A 20,134-nucleotide genomic window follows, 5' to 3' on the forward strand; every position below is an offset into this window, starting at 1 on the left:
CCAAATACTTATCTGCCAATCATAATTGAGGAGGAAGAGAACTTGACATATGAGAAAAATACAAATAGTTATCCGTTCATTTAAATATTTCAAAATCAATTCAATTTTGCGTTTACAATTTTTATAAACAAATTAACTTTAAGCGGTTTCAGTTTGAAATTTTATAAAATTTTAATTTTGAATGAATTTAATTTAAAATTTTGATAATTCAAATTCTTTTGAAATTAGTTATATTTGGCAATAAATATTTAATTAATTATTAAAAATAATGAATTTATAGAAGAATTTTAGTTAAAAACACTAAATACATTGAATTTTGTAGACGTACGTTACAAAATGATTACAAAAATTAAATTATTTTTAAATGTAATAAAATAATGGAAAAATAATAACAATCAAATATTTATTTAAATAGAAGTTACTGATATTATTACGAATAATTTTATAATTAAAGAAATTCGTAAATAAATGTAACAACATTTTTTTTTATATTAAAGTTTTAATATTAGCATTTGTAAATTGAGAATTTTTTACAAAAATGTTAAGAAACTGGAATATGTAATATTTTTTTTTTAAAGAAAAGAATCAGTTTGTGAACAATATTGTTATTGAAAAATTAAAATTATGCATATTAAAGGGATATATCCCTTTATATTATGCATAATTTTAATTAATAAATATATATATTTCCTATTTTTGCAAAAAGAAAATTTATTTGTTAATCAAAATTTTTTATAATTTTAAATTTTATTTTATTTTAAATCTTAAAAAAGAGCATACTTTCAATTTGTAAAACAATATTTTGTAAAGAAAAAAACAAAAGCATACACAAAAACTAACTTTAAAGTGTGAACAGACAGAAAAAATGAAACGAAGATTAAAAAATTAAAAAAATTTATATTGTTTACATGATTCATTCACAAAAATAACACAAACATGTGCAATTTATCCATTATAAATTTTGCATATTATAAATTATTTACATAAACTTTTATTTCACAAGTTTACTTTTAATTCTTAAACAACACATTTAGGTTATTTTGTATATTTTTTCTACTTTAGCATGCGGTTCATGCACACTAATACTAATTTATATTATATACGTTTATTACAAGGATGACACACAACCTTATTTTTTACTAGCATTTCGTATACGACTTTGCATCTCGAATGGCCACTACCCACTCGAGATGAACCATTCGGAAATTATCGCATACGACATGAAATCTCGCATGCGACAAGCGTTCGAGAATAGCTTTTTCCATCTCGAATGGTCTGTCGCATGCGACATCTGGGGTCATCGATTCGAGAATACGGCCCCTGTTCGCCGGCCGAACTGGGCCGAACTGTCGAGTTGTCCTTGTGTTTAGTGCGGGTACAAACAAAAAAAAAAGTTTCATCTGTCAAAAAGTGTATAGTGCATCTTTTTACTTTGCACACATTAAAAGTGTTTTTCATCACAGAAAGTAAAATCTTTACTGACAAAGGATAATATATTTCATCAAAATGAACAACAAAAAGACTGGTAAGTTGTGGAAATTTGTTATTATTCATGTGTCAATGGGGGAAAATCGGGAAAATGACAAAAATTCAATTTTGAGGTTAGGCAAGCAACAATGTTATATATGTATGATAAAGATTTTTTGCAATAAAAAAAGGGGTTTTTTTCAAAATGGTGGATAATTATATTGATAATTACTTCCAGATGGTTTTTTATTAAATTACATTTTTAATTCCTTTGCTTCATTGTTTTTTAATCTTTTTAATTATACAATTTAAACGTGAAAATAGGTCATGAAAAATCATTTTTTGATAATTTGGTTGTTTTGCAAATTTCAATTTTGAAAGTTCATAAATCTCTTTAATTTATAGAATTTTTATTTTATTATCACTTTTTCTACATAAAAACTTTATTAAATATTTAGAATTATACATTTAATTTACATTTTCGAAATTTGAATTAAAGTCTATTTTTGTTCGTAAAATTAAAAAACGGTAAAATATCCAAAAAGAAATCTCATAAAAAGAAGAAGTGTAATTACTTTTTGTTTTATGCGTTTTATGTTAACAATTATATGAACACGTAATAATATAAAAACTGAGACAATAGCAATTAGTAAAACATATTTCCTTTGTTGTCTTTATTGATAAAAGGTAATTTATTCGTATTAAGATTTAATTATATATAAAACCTACTGTTAATAAAATAGATAAAAATAAAATGATAAATCACGTTTTTATTAACTTATAATTTTAATTTATTTTCGAGAATATTTTTTATTTTATTTATTTATTGTAATCAGATATAAGAAGAGATATTTTAATAAATAAATGATTCGCTTGGAAAGAAACTTTGTCTTCCTTTTGTTATAAAAAAGTCTTGAAACAAATACCATATATGCACTTCACTCGAGAAATTCTCAATATAAACTTAACGTATCACATTGAAACAATGAGTCATCTCTATTTATAAACTATTATTCACAAGATTTTGTCAATTTTTCACAACAATTCAAATTTGTTGTTTTTTAATGATCATTTTTTTTTAAAAATGTGTCCCAAAAATGTCTATATAAGTTTTTTTATATTAGTTTTTATTTTAACTCAATATTTGTCTTTTTCGTTTATTTTTTCCTTATTTATTTACTTCTTTATTTAAAAAATATAACAATTTATTATTTATTCAAGAAAGATTAATTATCTTTTTTTCTTTCTTTTTATTTTCATTGATGAATTTAGTAAAAAGAGTTAAATTAAAAAAATATAAAAGACGGTTTAGAACAAAATTTTTCGACACTTTCGAATTGTATATTCTTTTTGTTATCTATTCGAAATTTAACAGCTAAAAAAATATTTGCTAATTTTAATATAACTTTATTCACGAAAAAACAGACGGTGTGGCCTTGATCTGTGTAATCGATATAGACTTAATGTGTGACACAACTATTTTTTTGAAAAAAGTCTAGAATTATCTCACATGTGATAAAATTACAGATAAAGCTATCTTATTTCCTTGTATCATTATTATACTTTCTAATTAAGAATTTTTTTTTTCAATACCTATCCTTTTTTCAATATTTACAAAATAAAAATGTTAAAATATTACTTTTTTTGAAAAAAAATCTATAATTCATATAAATTATTACATTTTTAATTTTTAATTGAAAAAATTCACAACGATTATAATGAATCGAAGTAGAAAAAAATACTTTTCTAAACAAATTTTTATGTTTCGCCTGAAAAATTTATTTGCAAATTATTCTTATTAATTACTTTAAAAAGAAAAAATTTGCGAAAAAAATTTCATTGCTCTCCACGTGTAAAATATGTTTTTCTATTAATTGCTTATAAACGTTGTGTACTCGAGCGATGCAATTTTATTCGTGGGAAATAATCCTATTAATGATTCAATTGTTCAAAATAATATATTCCACTTGTTGCTATATATTTAAAATAATTAATTCTTTTTTGCCAGTAGAACATATTGTGATGACACCAAAATGCAAGACTGCAAATTCAACAACTTTAATGATCGAGAGACAAGAATTGGATGCACCGGCGGAAAATGGTGATGAGAAAAATGTCCATATTGCCGGAGGTGATCACAAAGGGATTGTCATCAATAAACAAGCAGCAAATGGTAGTTAATTAATTTATTGTTCTTGACTCAAAGTATTTTTTGTTTTCTTTTTTTTTTTTTTTTGCTTTTGAAAACACTTTCATTATCATCATAAGAATGGTTTTTTTTATTTTCTCCTTTTTAGAGATGAATGGAATAGGAAATCCCGCACATCTCTGTCTTCAATTTCGAGTGTTTCTCGTGAGTGCACAAACCGGAAAACACACTCAAGAATCGAGAACTTTACAATTTTGGTTTGTAAAAACTCTTCCTGATCAGGAGCAGCCGCACATTGCTCAAGAATTTTTTCGTGAATTGGTCAGTCCTCAGGAATTTCCAAGAGGTGAGTTTTCAAAAAAAATTAAAAATAAAGAAAATTAATTTTGGAAAACAAAATTAAAATTCTTTCCAGAAATTCAATTATTTTCAAAAATTAACAAAAAATTTTAATTATGTTTACACATAGCAAAATTCTTCGTCGAAATTTAGGAAATTTTCGAAATATTCAGGAATTTTTATAAAATTCATTGCAAAATTCAATTATTTTAAAAAATTTTTATTCAATGATTTTCAATATTCCATTTTAATAAAATTTACCAAAAGAATTCAATTATTAAACAAAATTTTTTATGATATTCTACACGAACATTCAATTATTTTCCAAAAAAATTAAAATTTCACAGGAATTCAATTATTTAAAGTAGAATTTGCATAAATTTTTTTCGAAAAAATCAAATGTTTTAAAATTTGGCATTAAATTCTTCGCAGTAATTCAATTATTTTCATAAATTTAAAAATTCTTTTCAGGGATTTAATTATTTTCATAAATATTAAAATTATTTAGAGAAAGTCAATTATTTTCAAAAATTGTTCTAAATTCAATAATTTGTGTATCTATTATTTTAATAAAATTTTCCAAAAGAATTTAATTACATATTTAAAAACAATTTTGATAAAATTCTACGCAAGTATTTAATTACTTTCATAAAGAATAAAAATTTCATAAGAATTCAATTATTTAAAAAAAATGAAATAAAATTCGTTGCAAGAATTCAATTAAATTTCATAAAAAATAAATTTACTTTTTAGAATTTAATTAAATTTCATAAAAATCAAAATTCTTTTTATGAATTCAATTATATTCATAAATAATCGCAGATTTTCAATTATTTTTAGTACCATTTCAATTAAATTAGACAAAATAATTGAATTATTCCTTTAAATTTTCATAAAATTCTTAAAAAAAAAAAATTCAAATATTTACAAAAATTTTAATAAAATCCTTCGCAAGTATTCAATTATTTTCTTAAATAATAAAATTTTTCATAGAAATTCAATTATTTGAAATAATGTAATAAAATTATTTACAAGAATTCAATTACATATTTTCATAACTTTTTAATAAAATTCTTGACAAAATTTTAATGATTTTAAATACAATTTTAATCGAATTTCTCGAAAAATTCTAATTATTCTTAAAAATTTTATTAAAATTCGTCCAAAGAATTCAATTATTTAAAAATTTGTTGATAAAATTATGTATAAAATTGAATTCTCTTAGAATTTTGTAATAAAAATTGATTTAAAAATTAATTTTAGCTCAAGTTTTAGATAATAATTGAATTTTTGAAAAGTTAATAATAAATTTAATAATTTTTAGAAATAATTGAATTTTGTAAATGTTTCAAAATTAAAATCTTTGAAAATTTGAATTTTTCATACTTTTAATAAAAAAAATTCTGTGAAACTAATTTTTTTCAAAAAGCTTAATCGAAAATTTTTGAAAATTATTTCAAATTTTTATTTTAATTGAAGAATTTTCGAATAATCGAAGTTTCACGTAAAATTGAATTTTAAACAAATGGATTTAAAAATTCCGAAAGAACTGTCGAAAATTAAAAATAATTGATTTAAAGAAGAATTTTTATTTAAAAACTGTATAAAATAATAATTGAATTGAAATGATGAATATAATTTTGAAGAAATTGCAGTAACAAAATTTTTATAATATAAAATAATGATTTTATCACTCGGTCATGTTTTACAATAATATTTTTATCAGTTATTGAATTTTAAATTATAATTCTTATATAATTATTAGAATTAGAAATTTTGGAAAACCTAGTTCCCATGGAAAAATAATAATGATTATTTATTTTATTTATAGTGAATCAGAATTTGTTTTAGAGTCAGGGAAAAAGTGAAAATTTTGTTTGGAAATCAGGGAAAAAGAAAATTAAATTTTTGCAGCAACCCTGCAAAAGAAAAAATTGTATTTAAAAAATGTAACTCTGTTCTTTTTTTTTTACAGATTACGTTGGTTTTATAAAAAAAATAATGAAACTGATGCAGCACAAATATCCGACTATTAAAAAATTGGAAGTCGAATTAAAGCAACTTGAAGATCCGATTGATCTTCCAGCACGACCACGTGAGTGTAAAATTGATTTTTCATTTAATTTAATTTCATTGTTCTGTTCATTTGACACATAATTTTCTCATATTGTATCACTCGGATAATAAATTTAATGATTTTGCTGCACCATATATAGAACTCTCACTGTAATTTTGTCATTTTCAAGAGTGTTGATAGAGAGTTTATGATGGTTAAGCAACTTCATCCTCATGTCTCTTAGAAAGCTGGTTCGTCTCTCTAATTAAATTAGGCCCATTGGACTAAATTGCTCGTTCATTTAATCGTCAGTTTCAATGTATATTCGTCTCAAGAGTGAATTAAGCAAATCGAATTGAAATCTTAGATGTGAATTGATATTCACATCTTCCTTTTTTTTACTATAAAGTAATTTTATTAAAAAACTTTCTTAAAGAATAATTATTTAATTTCTTTATAAGAAAAATTTAATCTCAAAAACAATTTTTCCGAAATTTTTCCAAATTTCCAAATTTCTTCTTGATTGATGATTGCAATTTGAATAGTAATTGAAATCACGAATTGAAGTTCGAAAGAATAAATTTTTTTCTCTAATTGAAAATTAATTTGTTTAAGTTGAAATTTGATTGAAATATTAAAATTAATTGGCAAGTAAAAAAATATTTAGTTTTCGATTCGGAAAAAAAAAAAAACGGTTGACCTTAATAGTTGACTCAATTTCTACAATGTGTGACAATGTCAATTAAATGGGTTCACACTTTTCCTTACATAACAGTTAATTGAGTCGTTTGAACTTGTCCCCTTTTTTCTAAAAATGTTCAAGATTAATGAGCGCAATTTTCTATCTGCACTGTCATCATCCTCATCATCATTTTTCAGGTCTCGAACATCGAGAATAAATTTAATCTAAATTTATTTCAATTTTTTCTGATTTCCTTAAAATTTCTTTAAAAAAAAAATTGTTTAAAATTATTAAAAATCGATTGAAAAACAGTTCGAGGCTTGTTTTTTCAGCTCATCTCTTCTGTTTCATTTTTTCGTCATCATCAAAAAAAAAAAAAAAGGGAGAAAAATATTCATATAGGTTATTCGTATTATTCACAGCTCGAAGTGGTCATATAATCTTCACACTTCCTCAACGTGAGAAATCAATGTGGGAATCAGGTTCGGCCAATAGTATAAAAAAAAATTTCAGCATTCTTTGGCCATGTTTTGTTGTCTTTTTTTTAACCATTTACAGGATGATTGTCATTTACTCCAAAAACAAAAAGAAAAAAAAACACACACACACACTGTAGGAATAATGCAATAACATTCAATGGTCAAGGAATTTTGCGTGAAACTCGTTTTTTAACAGCTTTAGAAATAAAAACACAAACGTGCACGAGTTATTTTTGTTTACAAAATAATACTCTCTACCGTTAGGAAAAATTTTTTTAAAAAAATTATATTTTTGCTTCTTTGGGATTCACTTTTTTTCTTGTTTCTCAAATTCGAAATTAAATCCTTTTTTCCAGAATTAAATCTTTACGAATTTTCTTCTCTTAGAATTTAAAAAAGAAAATAAAACTAAAGAAAGAAAGAAAGAAAAAAAAAGAAAATAAAAACAGATATTTATTTTTAGAAGTTTTGAATTAGAATTTGGCTATTAAAAGGAATTTTTTTACTTTAAAAAGTACAAAGTGCTAAAAGGGAAAAAAATAAATCGAGATAAAATTAATAAATGGGAAAAAAGAAATAAATTGAATCTTTTGCATCTATTTTGCTTTTTGCAATTGTTTTGAAACCGGGAATTTTTTTCTTTTTCTAACAAAATTTAAGAATCGAGATGAATTTACAGTGTGTGATGAAAAATATGTTCTCATTGTATTTTTGAAATGTGATTGTTTGGAACGCTATTCAAATAATTTCAATTTGTAACCATAACAACATCGATTTAACATAAATACTTACAGCTTTGCATTCCTATAATCAATAACTGATCAATAACAATTACAACATATTCAAAAATCTCTAAATATTTTCCAAATTTTCAATCTTTTTACTACCAAAAAAATTCATTTACACAAGGAAAGTCGATTTTTCAATCTTTTCACATTTTTTTCTAAGGGAAAATTTTTTTCCAACTTTTTCTTTACTTATTATCATTAATTATTATTACTTATCATTCTTATTTTTATTATTGTTTATTACTATTATTATTATTATTATTATTATTATTATTATTATTATTATTATTATTATTATTATTATTATTATTATTATTATTTATTAATATTATTATTTTTTTTATTTATCTTTTATTCACTTATTTTCATTTTTATCAATAAATATTATTGTTTGACGATTTTTACATACGTTTTTAAATATGATTGTTAATTAAATAGTTTATTGTCAAATGTAATTTCTATCATTTTTCCTAATTTTGAATATTCTAATCTAAATCTACTAAATATTTTTTTTTCTTTCTAAAAACAAATAATTTAGTCAAAAAAAAAAAAAAACAAAAATAGATTATTTTTTATATTTCCGTTTTTGTTAGTTATTTTAGAATAATAATGCACGACACAATTTTAGATAAATGATAAAATGTAGAGATAGGAACAAAAGCACAAGTCACAATTTTTGTTTACAGTAAAAAAAAAACACAAAATAATAATAATGTAGAAATGTTTCATGCAATGATAGTTGTTATTAATGTCTTTTTTTCAAAAGCTTTTCTCATAAATCTATAGTAGATTTTTTTATGCATCTCAATTATTTTTCTATCAAATTTTTAATTAATTCCATTAATTAATTCTATTAATTAATTTCATTAATTAGAAAATGCTATCATTATACCTTCCGGCTTGATTATTTTTGAAACAAAAAAAAATCGCCCTATTTTGAGGAATTAATGTTTAATTATTTTTTTCCCCTATATTTAATACTTTATAAAATTAATATTTAATTTTTTTGTTTCGGAAAAAACGTGTAAATTATTTTAAATAATTAAAAAAAATAATCTTGTTTTATTTTTAATTCTCAGTATCGTCAGACGAGGCATCACTTCAAATAATTGAGCTTACTGTGGAGAAGGTCCTCGAGTTAATCGAATCCGCTTATCCAAATCCAGTCACTGTTGTTGATTTAGCCAAGTAAGTATCGTTATTTTTAATTATTTTTAATGTTTCTTTTTTTCTTGTTATAACAATTACTGTGATTGGAAATTTCATTAATTGTTTTTTTTCCTTTTTTGAAAAAAGAAATAATTTGGATAACAATGACAGTGGGGGGTTTTTTTTTGAAAGTTTTGTTTTAATATTGAATTTTTCTATTTTAGAGATCATGGCTGGGAGACGTCCGCAGTTGAAGCAAAATTAATCGAGTTACAAGAAAAAGGAGTCGTAAAAGCGATGGAACATGGAGCTTTTACGAGAGTCGTTCACCAAGACACTCATGTCAAAGTAAATTGCTTTGTTTCTTTCTCAATTTCTTTGATTTTTCATTTTTTTTTCTCTTTCATTTCCAATTTTTCTTTAATATTTTTTTTTTGCTGCTATTTTTCATTAAGAGTTCTTAACAATAAAATTTTATTGTCATTGGGGCAAATTCTTTTTTTATTATTTGATTATTTTTATTATTCTATGATTATAATAATAATTATGATTTTTTCAGTAAATATAATTATTATTTTATTTGCTATTTTTCGTTAATAATTTTGTCATTTTTCAGATGATTTATTTTTTTATTATTTATATTATTCTGTGATCATTATAATAATAATTGATATTTTTTGCTAAAGTTTAGTTATTACAATTTTTATTATTATTTTTTAGACTTTGTTTTCATTCATAAATTAATTTAATCAGAAAATTTTTTTCAGACAATTCGTCATTTGGCAATTTTTGCTTCTTATTATCGTTTATATTTACTTCTTGTTTTTTGCTAGTTTGAAATTTTAATTTTAATTTTAAAAAATAATTCCAGGTGGTCAAACAAATGCCCACTATGGCCAGTTCGAAGCAACCGACAATCGCAATAATTACGGCTCAATATTGCGAAAAATTGGCAGTTGATTCGATGATTGAGAACAAAGAGACGTTTGTTCGTTACACGACAGTTGGTAAGAAAAATCTTTTCTATTTTCTTTTAAAAAATTTTAAGATTATAAATTATTTTATGATTATTATATATTTATGAAAATTATTACTATTATGATTATTGTTCTTCTTTATAATTTTCTGTATTTATAATTAATAATTCTTACTCTTTAATTTGCTAATCGAAAAAAAACTATACAGCTTCTTTTTGAAATCAGAATTAACTTTTTCTTCTTGCTGATATAAATCTAATATTTATATAAATTAAAATGCCATCGTTTAATTAACTTTTTTTTTGGCGGATATGTATTTCTTAGAGAGCTAAATTAACATGTTTATTTATTTTTGTTTAATTTTGTTAGAAACTTCTTTAATAAAATTTTAATCGAGCAATGCACGTGCGGATATTTGAAAAAAAAAGCATGAAGATATTTTTCATAGTGGCTTTTTAACTATATTAACAATTTTATACCGAAATATAAAAGTAAAATAAAAACTGAAATTCTAAACAAAAAGGCAACTCATGAAACTAAATACGACTAAATAAAAATAACTAACAAAACTATAATTCAAAAATATAAAACTTAAATAGAAAGATTCTAATCTAAAATATTTCCAAGTAAATTTCAGAAATTTCCAGTAAATAATTACTAAATTTTTACGAAAATGAAAAAATATTACGCGTGCACTGTTTGAAAAATTGTAAAAAAAAGCGCTTATTTTATTGGCATTATTGTATTTGCATGAAACTGTAGGTTCGACGAATTCGCCCGATGCCCCTGAGGGAACACCTCGAGTGACATGCCGTTTTGGTAAAGTAATCTGTAATATAGTTTTTAATGTTTTCTATTTGTTTTTTTTTTTTTTGAAAAAAAATTGTGTTCATCACGTCACAGCTTGATCATCGCTTCTGTCCACTTCTGTTCGAGGACGCTGGGTTGGGATATTGGATTGTCATTTGATTTTTGTTTGACTTTTTAAATTTTTGTGTTTTCAAATTTTCATATATCAGTTTGTCTTTAATATACATTTTTTTCAGTTTTATATTAGTAAATAATTAACTTTTTGTGCATATGTATTTGTTTGTGAAATTTCCATTTTTAGTCTTTTGTCATCAATATTGAAGATAAAAATAATTTTAAAACAATTTTATAGTTTTAAATTTAAATTGTATTTCAAATTTAAAGTCATTTAAGTATTTAAAGGTATTTAAGTTTTCAAGTCAATTATTTTAAGTCTTAAAGTATTTAAAGGTACTAAAGTGTTTAAAGTTTCAAGTAATCTTAAAATTAAAAAATAAAATTTGAATTTGAATATAAATTAATATTGTAATAGAATAAATAATTTTTCAAAATTGCAAAATTGTTTGGAAAAAATGTTTGAAATAATTTTTAATAATATAAGTACAAAAGGCCTGAAAATATTATTTATGGTTATTATTTTTTTATTCTGGGAATTTTGTGTTTGAATTTTTATCCTCTTTTTGAACGTCTCACACGAAATTGCAACTATTTTTCTCCAAAAAAGATAATTTCGAATTGTGCATAATTTTTGCAAAAATGAAAATCTATTCACGTGTAATTTTCATCTTCATAATTTACTTACATAATTTCAAACATCAATCACAAAATTTGTGAATTCTTTTTAGCACTGGAATTTAAATGTCCCTTTTTACACAAAAATTATCTGTTTCTCTTTTAAATGTCCTTTTTTTATTAAGGAATCAATATTGCATATTTTTCTTATTTGCATCGAATGAAATTGTTTTTTTTTCATATTTTAAAAGAAAAACACCGAAAAACACTGATCGAGAATAGATCTCTGATAGTTGCGCACAATTCACTTTTTTATGTATTTGTGTACTATACACGAAGTTTAATTAATAATTTTGAAAAGAAAGAAATATTTTTCGAAAAGTTTTTAATATTTCTCGTTTATTAATTATTTACAGGAGAATCGAACGTTTATACTTTGGGCAATATTGGAGGGCACAGAATTGTTTGCACTAAACTTCCAACTGTTGGTCATACCAGAGAAGCAATGACTGCCGCCGGAAATACAACAACTCGTTTATTAGGTAATTTTCTAAATTCTATTATTTTTATTTTTTTATTTTATTATCCATTTTCATTTATTTGAATAAAACCGAGACTAACGGTAAAGCTTTTTTTCTAAACTTTCAGAATTTAATGAATTTAATTATGAATATCGAGAAGTTTGAAATTAAAATTCTGAACGTGTTTAAAATTTAACAGAAATGTAAAATAAATACGAAAATTTTTTCAGGAACATTTCAAAAGGTGGACTTTGTTTTTCTCGTCGGAGTCGGCGGTGGAGTTCCTCATTATACGGATTACGTGAAACACGTGAGATTAGGTGACGTCGTAATTTCCCATCCGACACCACTCAATAAGCAATATGTTTATGTTTATTGCGAGAGCGCAAAAATGAACGAAAATGGAAATTATCATTTTGAAACCAAAGAATATTGTCCCTCGAATTTATGTCTTCAGGAGATTGCTGCCAATTTGAAAAATCAGGTGATAATTTAAGAATTAAATTTAAAATCTTAGAAACATAATTCAAAAGAATAATAATTTTTTAGAATTACAAAAAAGCAATAATTTTTTATAATTATAATTAAAAAGAACAATGATTTTCAGAATTATAATTCAAAAGAATTTTTAGAATTATAAGTTTTTGGAATTAGAAGAGAAAAGAATTATAATTTAAAATTAAAGTGTTTCAATTGAAAAGTTTGAATGGTTTTTGTTTTGCATTTAAAGATGTTAAATACTCGTTTAAAAAATGAAAAAAAAAACGGTTTACTAAAGGCTCATTAGTTCCAGCAAAATGTTAACATTTCCGCAATTTATTTTTTAAACAGGCCGAGAACAATCCAAACCCTCCCTGGCAAACTTACGTAGAGGAAGGATTAAAATCGTTGGGTAGTCAAACGGAACACGACTTTAAGGCACCTCCACCGGAAACTGATAAATTATACATGGCAATCGGTGACAAGGGCGTGATTGAAGTCGCACATCCCAGTGCTCCTCAGGACTCTTCAAATTTAAGGTAAGTGAAACTATCTTCTTTTTCTAAATTAGCCGAATATTTTATTTTCAAAGAATTTTCAATATTCGAAAGAAAATTCTTTGAAAAAATTGAAGAAAGCTAAAGAGCAAATTCAAAAATTGGTGTGGAGAAATTTTTTCTTCCCACTTGCTTAATAAATTGAATTAATAGGTATTCTGTTGAAATTTTCCGGTGATTAATTCTTATGATTATTGAATGAAAATAAACGTTTTAGAACGGATGGCTGTGCTCGCATTCATTTAGCGCCAGTTGCCTCCGGTCGACAAATTGCACGGGACGATCAGCTGCGACAAAAATTCGCATCCCGCTTTGGAGCGCTTGCCTTCGATGCAGAAATGGACGCTGTTGTTGAGAGTATTTTAGGCAATTGTCGCGATAGTTTTGCCGTTGTTCGCGGAATTTCCGATTACAAAGATGGTTCTCGAGTCAAAGAATGGCAACCGTACGCATCGCTCGCTGCCGCAAGTGTTGTTAAATCAATTATTTGCGCTATGGATCCACCCCTGAATGCTTAATCTAATACACTCCCCAAAAAAAATCTCATTTCCAAATTCTTTTTTCTCTACTCAGAATGTTGACGAGAAGAATGAATTTTTCTTTTTAAATTCAACAAGAAAAATTCATTTTTTCACAAATAATTCTGTAAATCTTCATTTACTTCGGGAAACATAATTTGAAATTGAGATTTTAATCCGAAAAATAGTAAAAATCAAATAGAATACAATGTATTGTAGAGGAAATTACTATTAATCGCAAAGGAAAAGAATTTCGAGATGAAATGCATGTGCCATTTTTTTTAAAGAATTCAACTCTTTAAATTTGTCGAACTGGTAATAGAAAAAAAAGAAGAAGAAATAGATTCAATGATGAGTTTTAATTTAAAATCTAAACTCTAATTCGATTCGATGTGTTTCGTAAAAAAAGTAGGTTTTTTGTCTTGATTTCAAAAAAGAAAAATGGTTCGAGAAAGAATTAAAAATTCCCTGAATTTTAATTAATATATTCCAATATACTCTGTAAGAGAAAAGTGATAATACGTAGAGAGTTAAATGTTCCGAGTAGATTACATTTTAGTTCCTGGTTTTTTTCTGTTAAAAAAAAAACTTGGTGCAAATAATTCTATTTTTTTATTCGATTTATAATTTTAGTAGAAATCAAAAATATGGAGACTTATTTGATATTTCTTGAATTTCAATTGAAAATTAATTTCAATTTTATTTTATAATTCTAAAACGTAAAAAATATTCTTTGTTTTAAGGGCATTTGAACCTTGATGACGTCACACATTCTTTGCACAATCTGTAACGTCATCAAGGTTCAAATGCCCTTAAACAAAAAAAAAAAATTATGATTTATAATTAATACCTACAAAAAGTATAGGATTTGTATTTTTTATTTCTATTTATAAATTATAATACAAAAAGTATGTTTCACAACAAAATTTCTAAATATTTGTTATGATTAACAAAAAAATATTTTTTGTTCTTTAAATACAAAAAGTGAATATTTTTTTTACAAAGCATGTTGAACAGAAAAAGTTCCAAAAAAGAAAATTTACAAACTCAAGAAATGTCATTTTTCTAGTCTTTAGAAAAAATATAAAAATGTTTTTATATTTTCTAAACAGTCAATTTTTGTCATTAATTATGAATTTTCTTTTCGTAATAATTCCTGCAATCGAAAATTCATAATTATTCCAATAAAAATTTTCAAATTCTTTGAAAATTAATTCTAACTATACTCTAATCGATAGAAAACTTTTGTTCCTTAAACTTTTGGTGCATTAAATATTAAAAATCCTATAGAAAAGTAATGAAAGCTGAATGTGCCAATGTGTTCAAAAATAAAAAAAATAAATAACGAGCAGACTCAAAAAAAAAAGAAAAAAAGAAAGAAAGAAAGAATCCATTTATATGGAAAATTAAATGTTTCCTTAGGTAGAGAATTTTTCTCACATTTTTTGCAATTCATGCACACACTCACTACTCAAAGAAAAAGAGAAAAAAAAGTTAACAAATTTTTATAGTCTAAAGCACAGGGTAGAAAATAATGACTAACTGATAATAATTGCAGTTTCCTGAATTTAAAAAGTCGACGCAAATCTAGAAAAATTGTTTTTTCTTTTTTTTTCTCTCTCCATTCGGAATATTATTATTAATCTACAAAAGACTAATTATTTATTTATTTTTTATGAATCACTGTTTGTGAATTAATTAATAATAAATGTTATTAATTTAAAGAAGTTTTATGTTAAATATAATATTTAAATTATTTTTTATTAATAACTAATAATTATAATAAAAATTATAATTATTACAAATATAGGTACTATAATTATCTATATTATTATTAGACAGAAAAAAAATTTATTTGATTCAAATAACCGATTACTTGACTATTATCAATTAAATATTTAGTTGAATCAAATAATTTTTATTTAAATTAATTGAATTATTTATTTAAATGAATATTTGTTTCAAATATATACTAAAATTATTGAATCAAATAAAATTTATTTGATTTAAATAAAAATTATTTGATTCAAGTAAATATTTAAATTTGATAATAAAAAAATAATCGATTATTCGAATCAAATAAATTTTCTCCAGTTTATTATTACTCTTATTAAATAACAGTAATTTAATTAATTAATAAGAATATGAAAGAAGATAAAATTTTCAAAGCGTCGATTTCTAATCAAATCAAAATAGTAAATTTTCACATTTATTAAATTTTTACGACATAACACTTGTTTAAATGCACACCAGGAAAGTCTTTGAAATAATGAGCAAAGCGATTATTATATAGATAGCTAAAGAAAAAGATAAAGAAAAAAAGAAATAGAATATAGATATATAAATGTAACAAATATATAATAATATATTATAATAGATCTATTAATATTGCAATTTGCAGTTCGACTTACCTGAAGAAAAATTTCTATTTATGGCCTAATTTTAAGTCTACATTGAAACGTATTATTAATTGTAATTTATTTATTAAATTAATATTTAAAAGAAATTTCATGAAATGGAAATAATTTCCTGAAATTTCCTTTTTTAACAATAAACAACTGTCATTCCGTCACAATTAAGAAAGCATAACAATAAAACTAGAGATAAAAAAATCTTTTAAAGATTTAAAAAAAAAACTGAAATTATTGATAAAATTTATTTGATTTAAATGAAAATAAAAATTTTTAATAAAAGTAAATTAAAAATTAATCAAAAATTATAAAAAATTAAATCAAAATTAAAAATAATTCTACATAGAAGGAGTGCAAAACAAAAATTTCTCTTCCTGTTTCAAAATGAAAAATTTCGAGCAAAAAATTGATTTTTTTTTTTCTAGTTGACAAATGACAGTGAAATTATTGTTTACCTGCTATACAAGCTATGATTGTTTTTAAATTATTTCTAAGGAAGAAAAAGAAAGTTTTTCTCAAAGAAAAGCATTTTTTTTTTTTTTTGCTAGATGTGCGTTTAAAAAATAATATCGCGCTTGACGCTAGTCCTATTCGTTTAAATTATTGAAGATAATTGTGAAAAAGTAATTATTTATTAATCGTATGTATAGGTACGTGAATTATTTTTGTTTTATAATTCACTTTTATAAACACAACAACAATGGCAGATTTATATCTGAATAATAAGGAACGCGGATTTTTTATACAATTTTATCGATTCCATTTTTAGTATTTTTAGTCTTCCAATGGACCAAGCACAAAAAAAGATCGACTGACTTTTGTCAATTTTTTCTCTTTTAATATCCAAAAAGCACCAATGGAGACGTTAAATTATTTTTTTATAATTAAATTTTTATTTTACTTTTTCTTTCTTTTTTTCGATTTTAACGACTGCATTTTTTTTAATTATTCAAAATTTCCCTGGAAAGCAAATTTGCAAAAATTGAAATGAGAAAAGATTGCGAAAATCTTTTTTTTTTGGTCTCGAGCAGAAGGTTTAAAAAATTTGAATTTAAAATTAAAATATTTTATCAATCATTTTAATAAATAAATTTATTTTAATTTTAATTTTTATTAAAAAAGTTATTAATTTAAAAATAAATTTATTTATTAAGATGATTGATAAAATATTTTTATTTTAAATTCAAATTTTTTTAATCCTTTTATTCGAGATCAAAAAAAGAGTTTCGCAATATTTTCTCATTTTTGTCTTCAAAATTTAATATTTAAAATTAATTTTCTCATCTTTGCCTTCGAAATTTAATTTAAAATTAATTTTTGCAATTTTTTCAAATTATTTAAATAAATTCGCAAATAAAATTTGTCTCTATTAGGTGTCGATCTTTGAAAGTGTTCATAAAATGTATAACGATTTTTAAATTATTATAAACGAAATTTATAAACGAAAAAAAGTATTCAATAGGAAATCGAATATCGAAAGAACGCTTGAATTTTCGGCTTTGTCGATAAAACAAAAAAAAAAAGAAAAGAAAAAGAAAAATGATGAAGAGACAAATGTTTTATAATTTTATATTTCAATCATTCCTTCTCTTTTTTATAATAACATTTATATAATTGTATGTGATATGTCATAATAACGAAAATTGTTCGTCTACATTATTACTATTTATATAGTTTGTACATTTCTTCGAAACTCTTTTTTTCCCATTCAACTCAGTAAACTTTGTATGTATCATTCATTATCCATTATTTGTCAAATAAACACTTAATGACAGGGAAATTATTTCGATTTTTAATTATTTTTTTTTACTCTTTTTTTTCATAAAAATTATTTTACCCTAAAATATCGATTTCTTATTTTTATGAATTTAATTTCTGATCGATCAGATTGTTTCGCAATTAATTTCAAGAAAAATGGAATATCTTCTCGAGTTAAATAATTTCTTAACGAATTGTTTATTAATTTCTCTTTGATTTTCGTGCATGGAAAATTTTTCTTCATTTTCCTTTTTGATTTGAAAAATTTGGGAAATAAATTTTCGTTCTTCCATTTTTCAGATCCTTTAAAAATAGTGTCGAGGGAAATTTCTTCGATTGAACCTTTTAATTTTTTTTTTTGTTGGGAGAAATTTAAATTGATTTATTTTGTGATCGAATGGTCAAAAGAATATTTTAAAAAATCTTTTTAATATAAAATACCTTCGGTTGAAGATTTTTGCAATTTTCTCGAGTCAAGAATTGTTTTCATCTCAATAACTTGTTGGATTTGTTTAATAGCATAAATTAGCATTACTCTATCTTGTTGTCTTTCCTTCTCGATTTTATCAATTCGACAATAATTTTCCTTTTCAGCAGTTTTCTTTTCTTTTAATGTTGCGAATAATTCCACAATTTCGTTAAAAGCTTCTTCTTGCTTTTTACTTTGATTCAAAACATTTTCCTCTTCCCACTGAATTTCTTTAGTTCGTTTATTTCTCTCGCTCTCCAAATATTCCAAAGATTCGAATTCTTCATTTACTAATTTTTCCAATTCCTCGATCTGGAAAAGTAAATAAAAAATTATAACCAAAAATAATTAAATTATTTTGTTAAAGAATAAAAATAATTAAATAAATATTGAATTATTAATTATGTATTAAAAAAATACTTAATTAATAATTATTAAAAAGTACTTAATTATTAATTAAATTAAACAGAAAATTATATTTTTTTACCTTTTTTAATGTTTGAATTTGATTTTCTTTAATTTGAGAAAATTTTTTAAAATAATTATCGTAGGATTGTTGAATTTCATCAATTTCCCTTCTTTGTTGTTTAAGATTTTTAATTATTAGTTGAAAGTTTGTAAAACAATTATTTTCCAATTGATGAGAATTATTTTCTGTGGAATATTTTATGCGACACAAAATTTCATCAGTCTTTTTTTTTAAAAAAAGGAAATTAAAATTAAAAAGTTTATTTCAATAATTACTTTGTGAAAAATTAAGATCTTTAATTATTTATACAAACTTTTTTTATTTCCTCGCTAATGAGATTCAATGCTTGTTTAACTTTACAAGAACTGAAATTTTTTCTGGTTTTATTTCTATCAGAATTTGTAATTTTCAGTTTAACATCTTCTTCAAACATCTAGAAAACGTGTAATAATTATACATTATTTATTATTAATTATTAATAACTATTCATATTAATAATTCTATTTTCATAATTGAAAATTAATTTTTAATAACTTTAAATTTTTTAATTAAAGTTAACTAAAGAAAGATTGTTATCTTCTTCCACCTTTAATTTTAAATAATTTAATTTAAATTATAATTTAATTATTTTTCAATTATTAAAATTATTTGTTATTATTAATAATAATTATTATCATTAATAGGACTTCCGGTTGGGATAGCGAACTGAACGTACGCGCGTCATTTCGGTGAGCGTTATTTCGGGAATAATTATCAATTTAGTGAGTGCACAAGTTTCAAAAGGAGTTGTTTGAAGAGGGAAACATTTAGTGTTTAGGTGGAAGTGTTATCTTTACGAACTTTAGCCTTTTTCTTGTGTTATTTGGGGCAAGAGAAATAGGAATGGAAGGTGAAGAGGTTAGGAAACCAGAGGAGCAAAATGGCAAAGCTTCCGGTGGAAATTCGGAGAAAGATGGGGAGATGGAGCTGCCGAACGAAAACAGTAGTGCCACCTCAGCGAGCAGTAGTGAACCACGAGTGAGGAAAACAAACATGGCCGAAAGAGTAAACAATCAGAAAAACCAGAAGGTTATTGAATGGAAAACACCGCAAAAGCGGGGACGTGGAAGGCCCTCTAAACAAATGTCAAATCAACTGACAAGCAGTAAGATAAAAAGTAAATCGTTGTTGCGAAATTATCTACAAGTGCAAACCTCTAGGGGAAAAAACGGGAATGTATCTATTTCTAGTGAAGGTCAGAATACAAGTGGAGCCGAAGTGTTAAAAGATTTACAAAGAGAAGTTTTTGAAAAAATGTTAAATGAGTGGTGGGACAAAAAAGTG

The 20,134-nt window shown here is 23.5% G+C and overlaps 1 protein-coding gene across 5 annotated transcripts; it reads left to right on the top strand.

Annotated features, from left to right (window-relative positions):
* Positions 1-1,336: 1,336 nt before the first annotated feature.
* LOC122506169 lies at positions 1,337-14,423 on the top strand. 5 transcript variants are annotated; one of them, XM_043618209.1, is made up of 13 exons: positions 1,337-1,525; positions 3,476-3,640; positions 3,765-3,962; positions 5,931-6,050; positions 7,116-7,175; positions 9,040-9,148; positions 9,334-9,457; positions 9,981-10,116; positions 10,849-10,905; positions 12,045-12,170; positions 12,380-12,633; positions 12,981-13,168; positions 13,404-14,423. In XM_043618209.1, exons 1-13 carry the CDS (start codon positions 1,507-1,509, stop codon positions 13,702-13,704), a joined length of 1,857 nt encoding a protein of 618 aa, XP_043474144.1. In that variant the 5' UTR covers positions 1,337-1,506; the 3' UTR covers positions 13,705-14,423. The 5 variants fall into 5 exon arrangements, with proteins under 5 accessions (XP_043474144.1, XP_043474145.1, XP_043474146.1 ...); XM_043618210.1 differs by having other exon boundaries at positions 3,479-3,640; XM_043618211.1 differs by lacking the exon at positions 10,849-10,905 and having other exon boundaries at positions 1,339-1,525.
* Positions 14,424-20,134: the final 5,711 nt, after the last annotated feature.

This window comes from Leptopilina heterotoma, unplaced genomic scaffold (assembly GCF_015476425.1).
Source record: "Leptopilina heterotoma isolate Lh14 unplaced genomic scaffold, ASM1547642v1 Lhet_397, whole genome shotgun sequence".
NCBI lineage: Eukaryota > Metazoa > Arthropoda > Insecta > Hymenoptera > Figitidae > Leptopilina > Leptopilina heterotoma.

What these genes read in the sequence shown, in the direction of transcription:
- LOC122506169 (XM_043618209.1), top strand. An exon ending in GAAATCAATGTGGGAATCAG is followed by an intron (nt 7,176 to 9,039) that starts GTTCGGCCAATA and finishes TTTAATTCTCAG; the next exon opens with TATCGTCAGACGAGGCATCA. An exon ending in ACCAAGACACTCATGTCAAA is followed by an intron (nt 9,458 to 9,980) that starts GTAAATTGCTTT and finishes AAATAATTCCAG; the next exon opens with GTGGTCAAACAAATGCCCAC.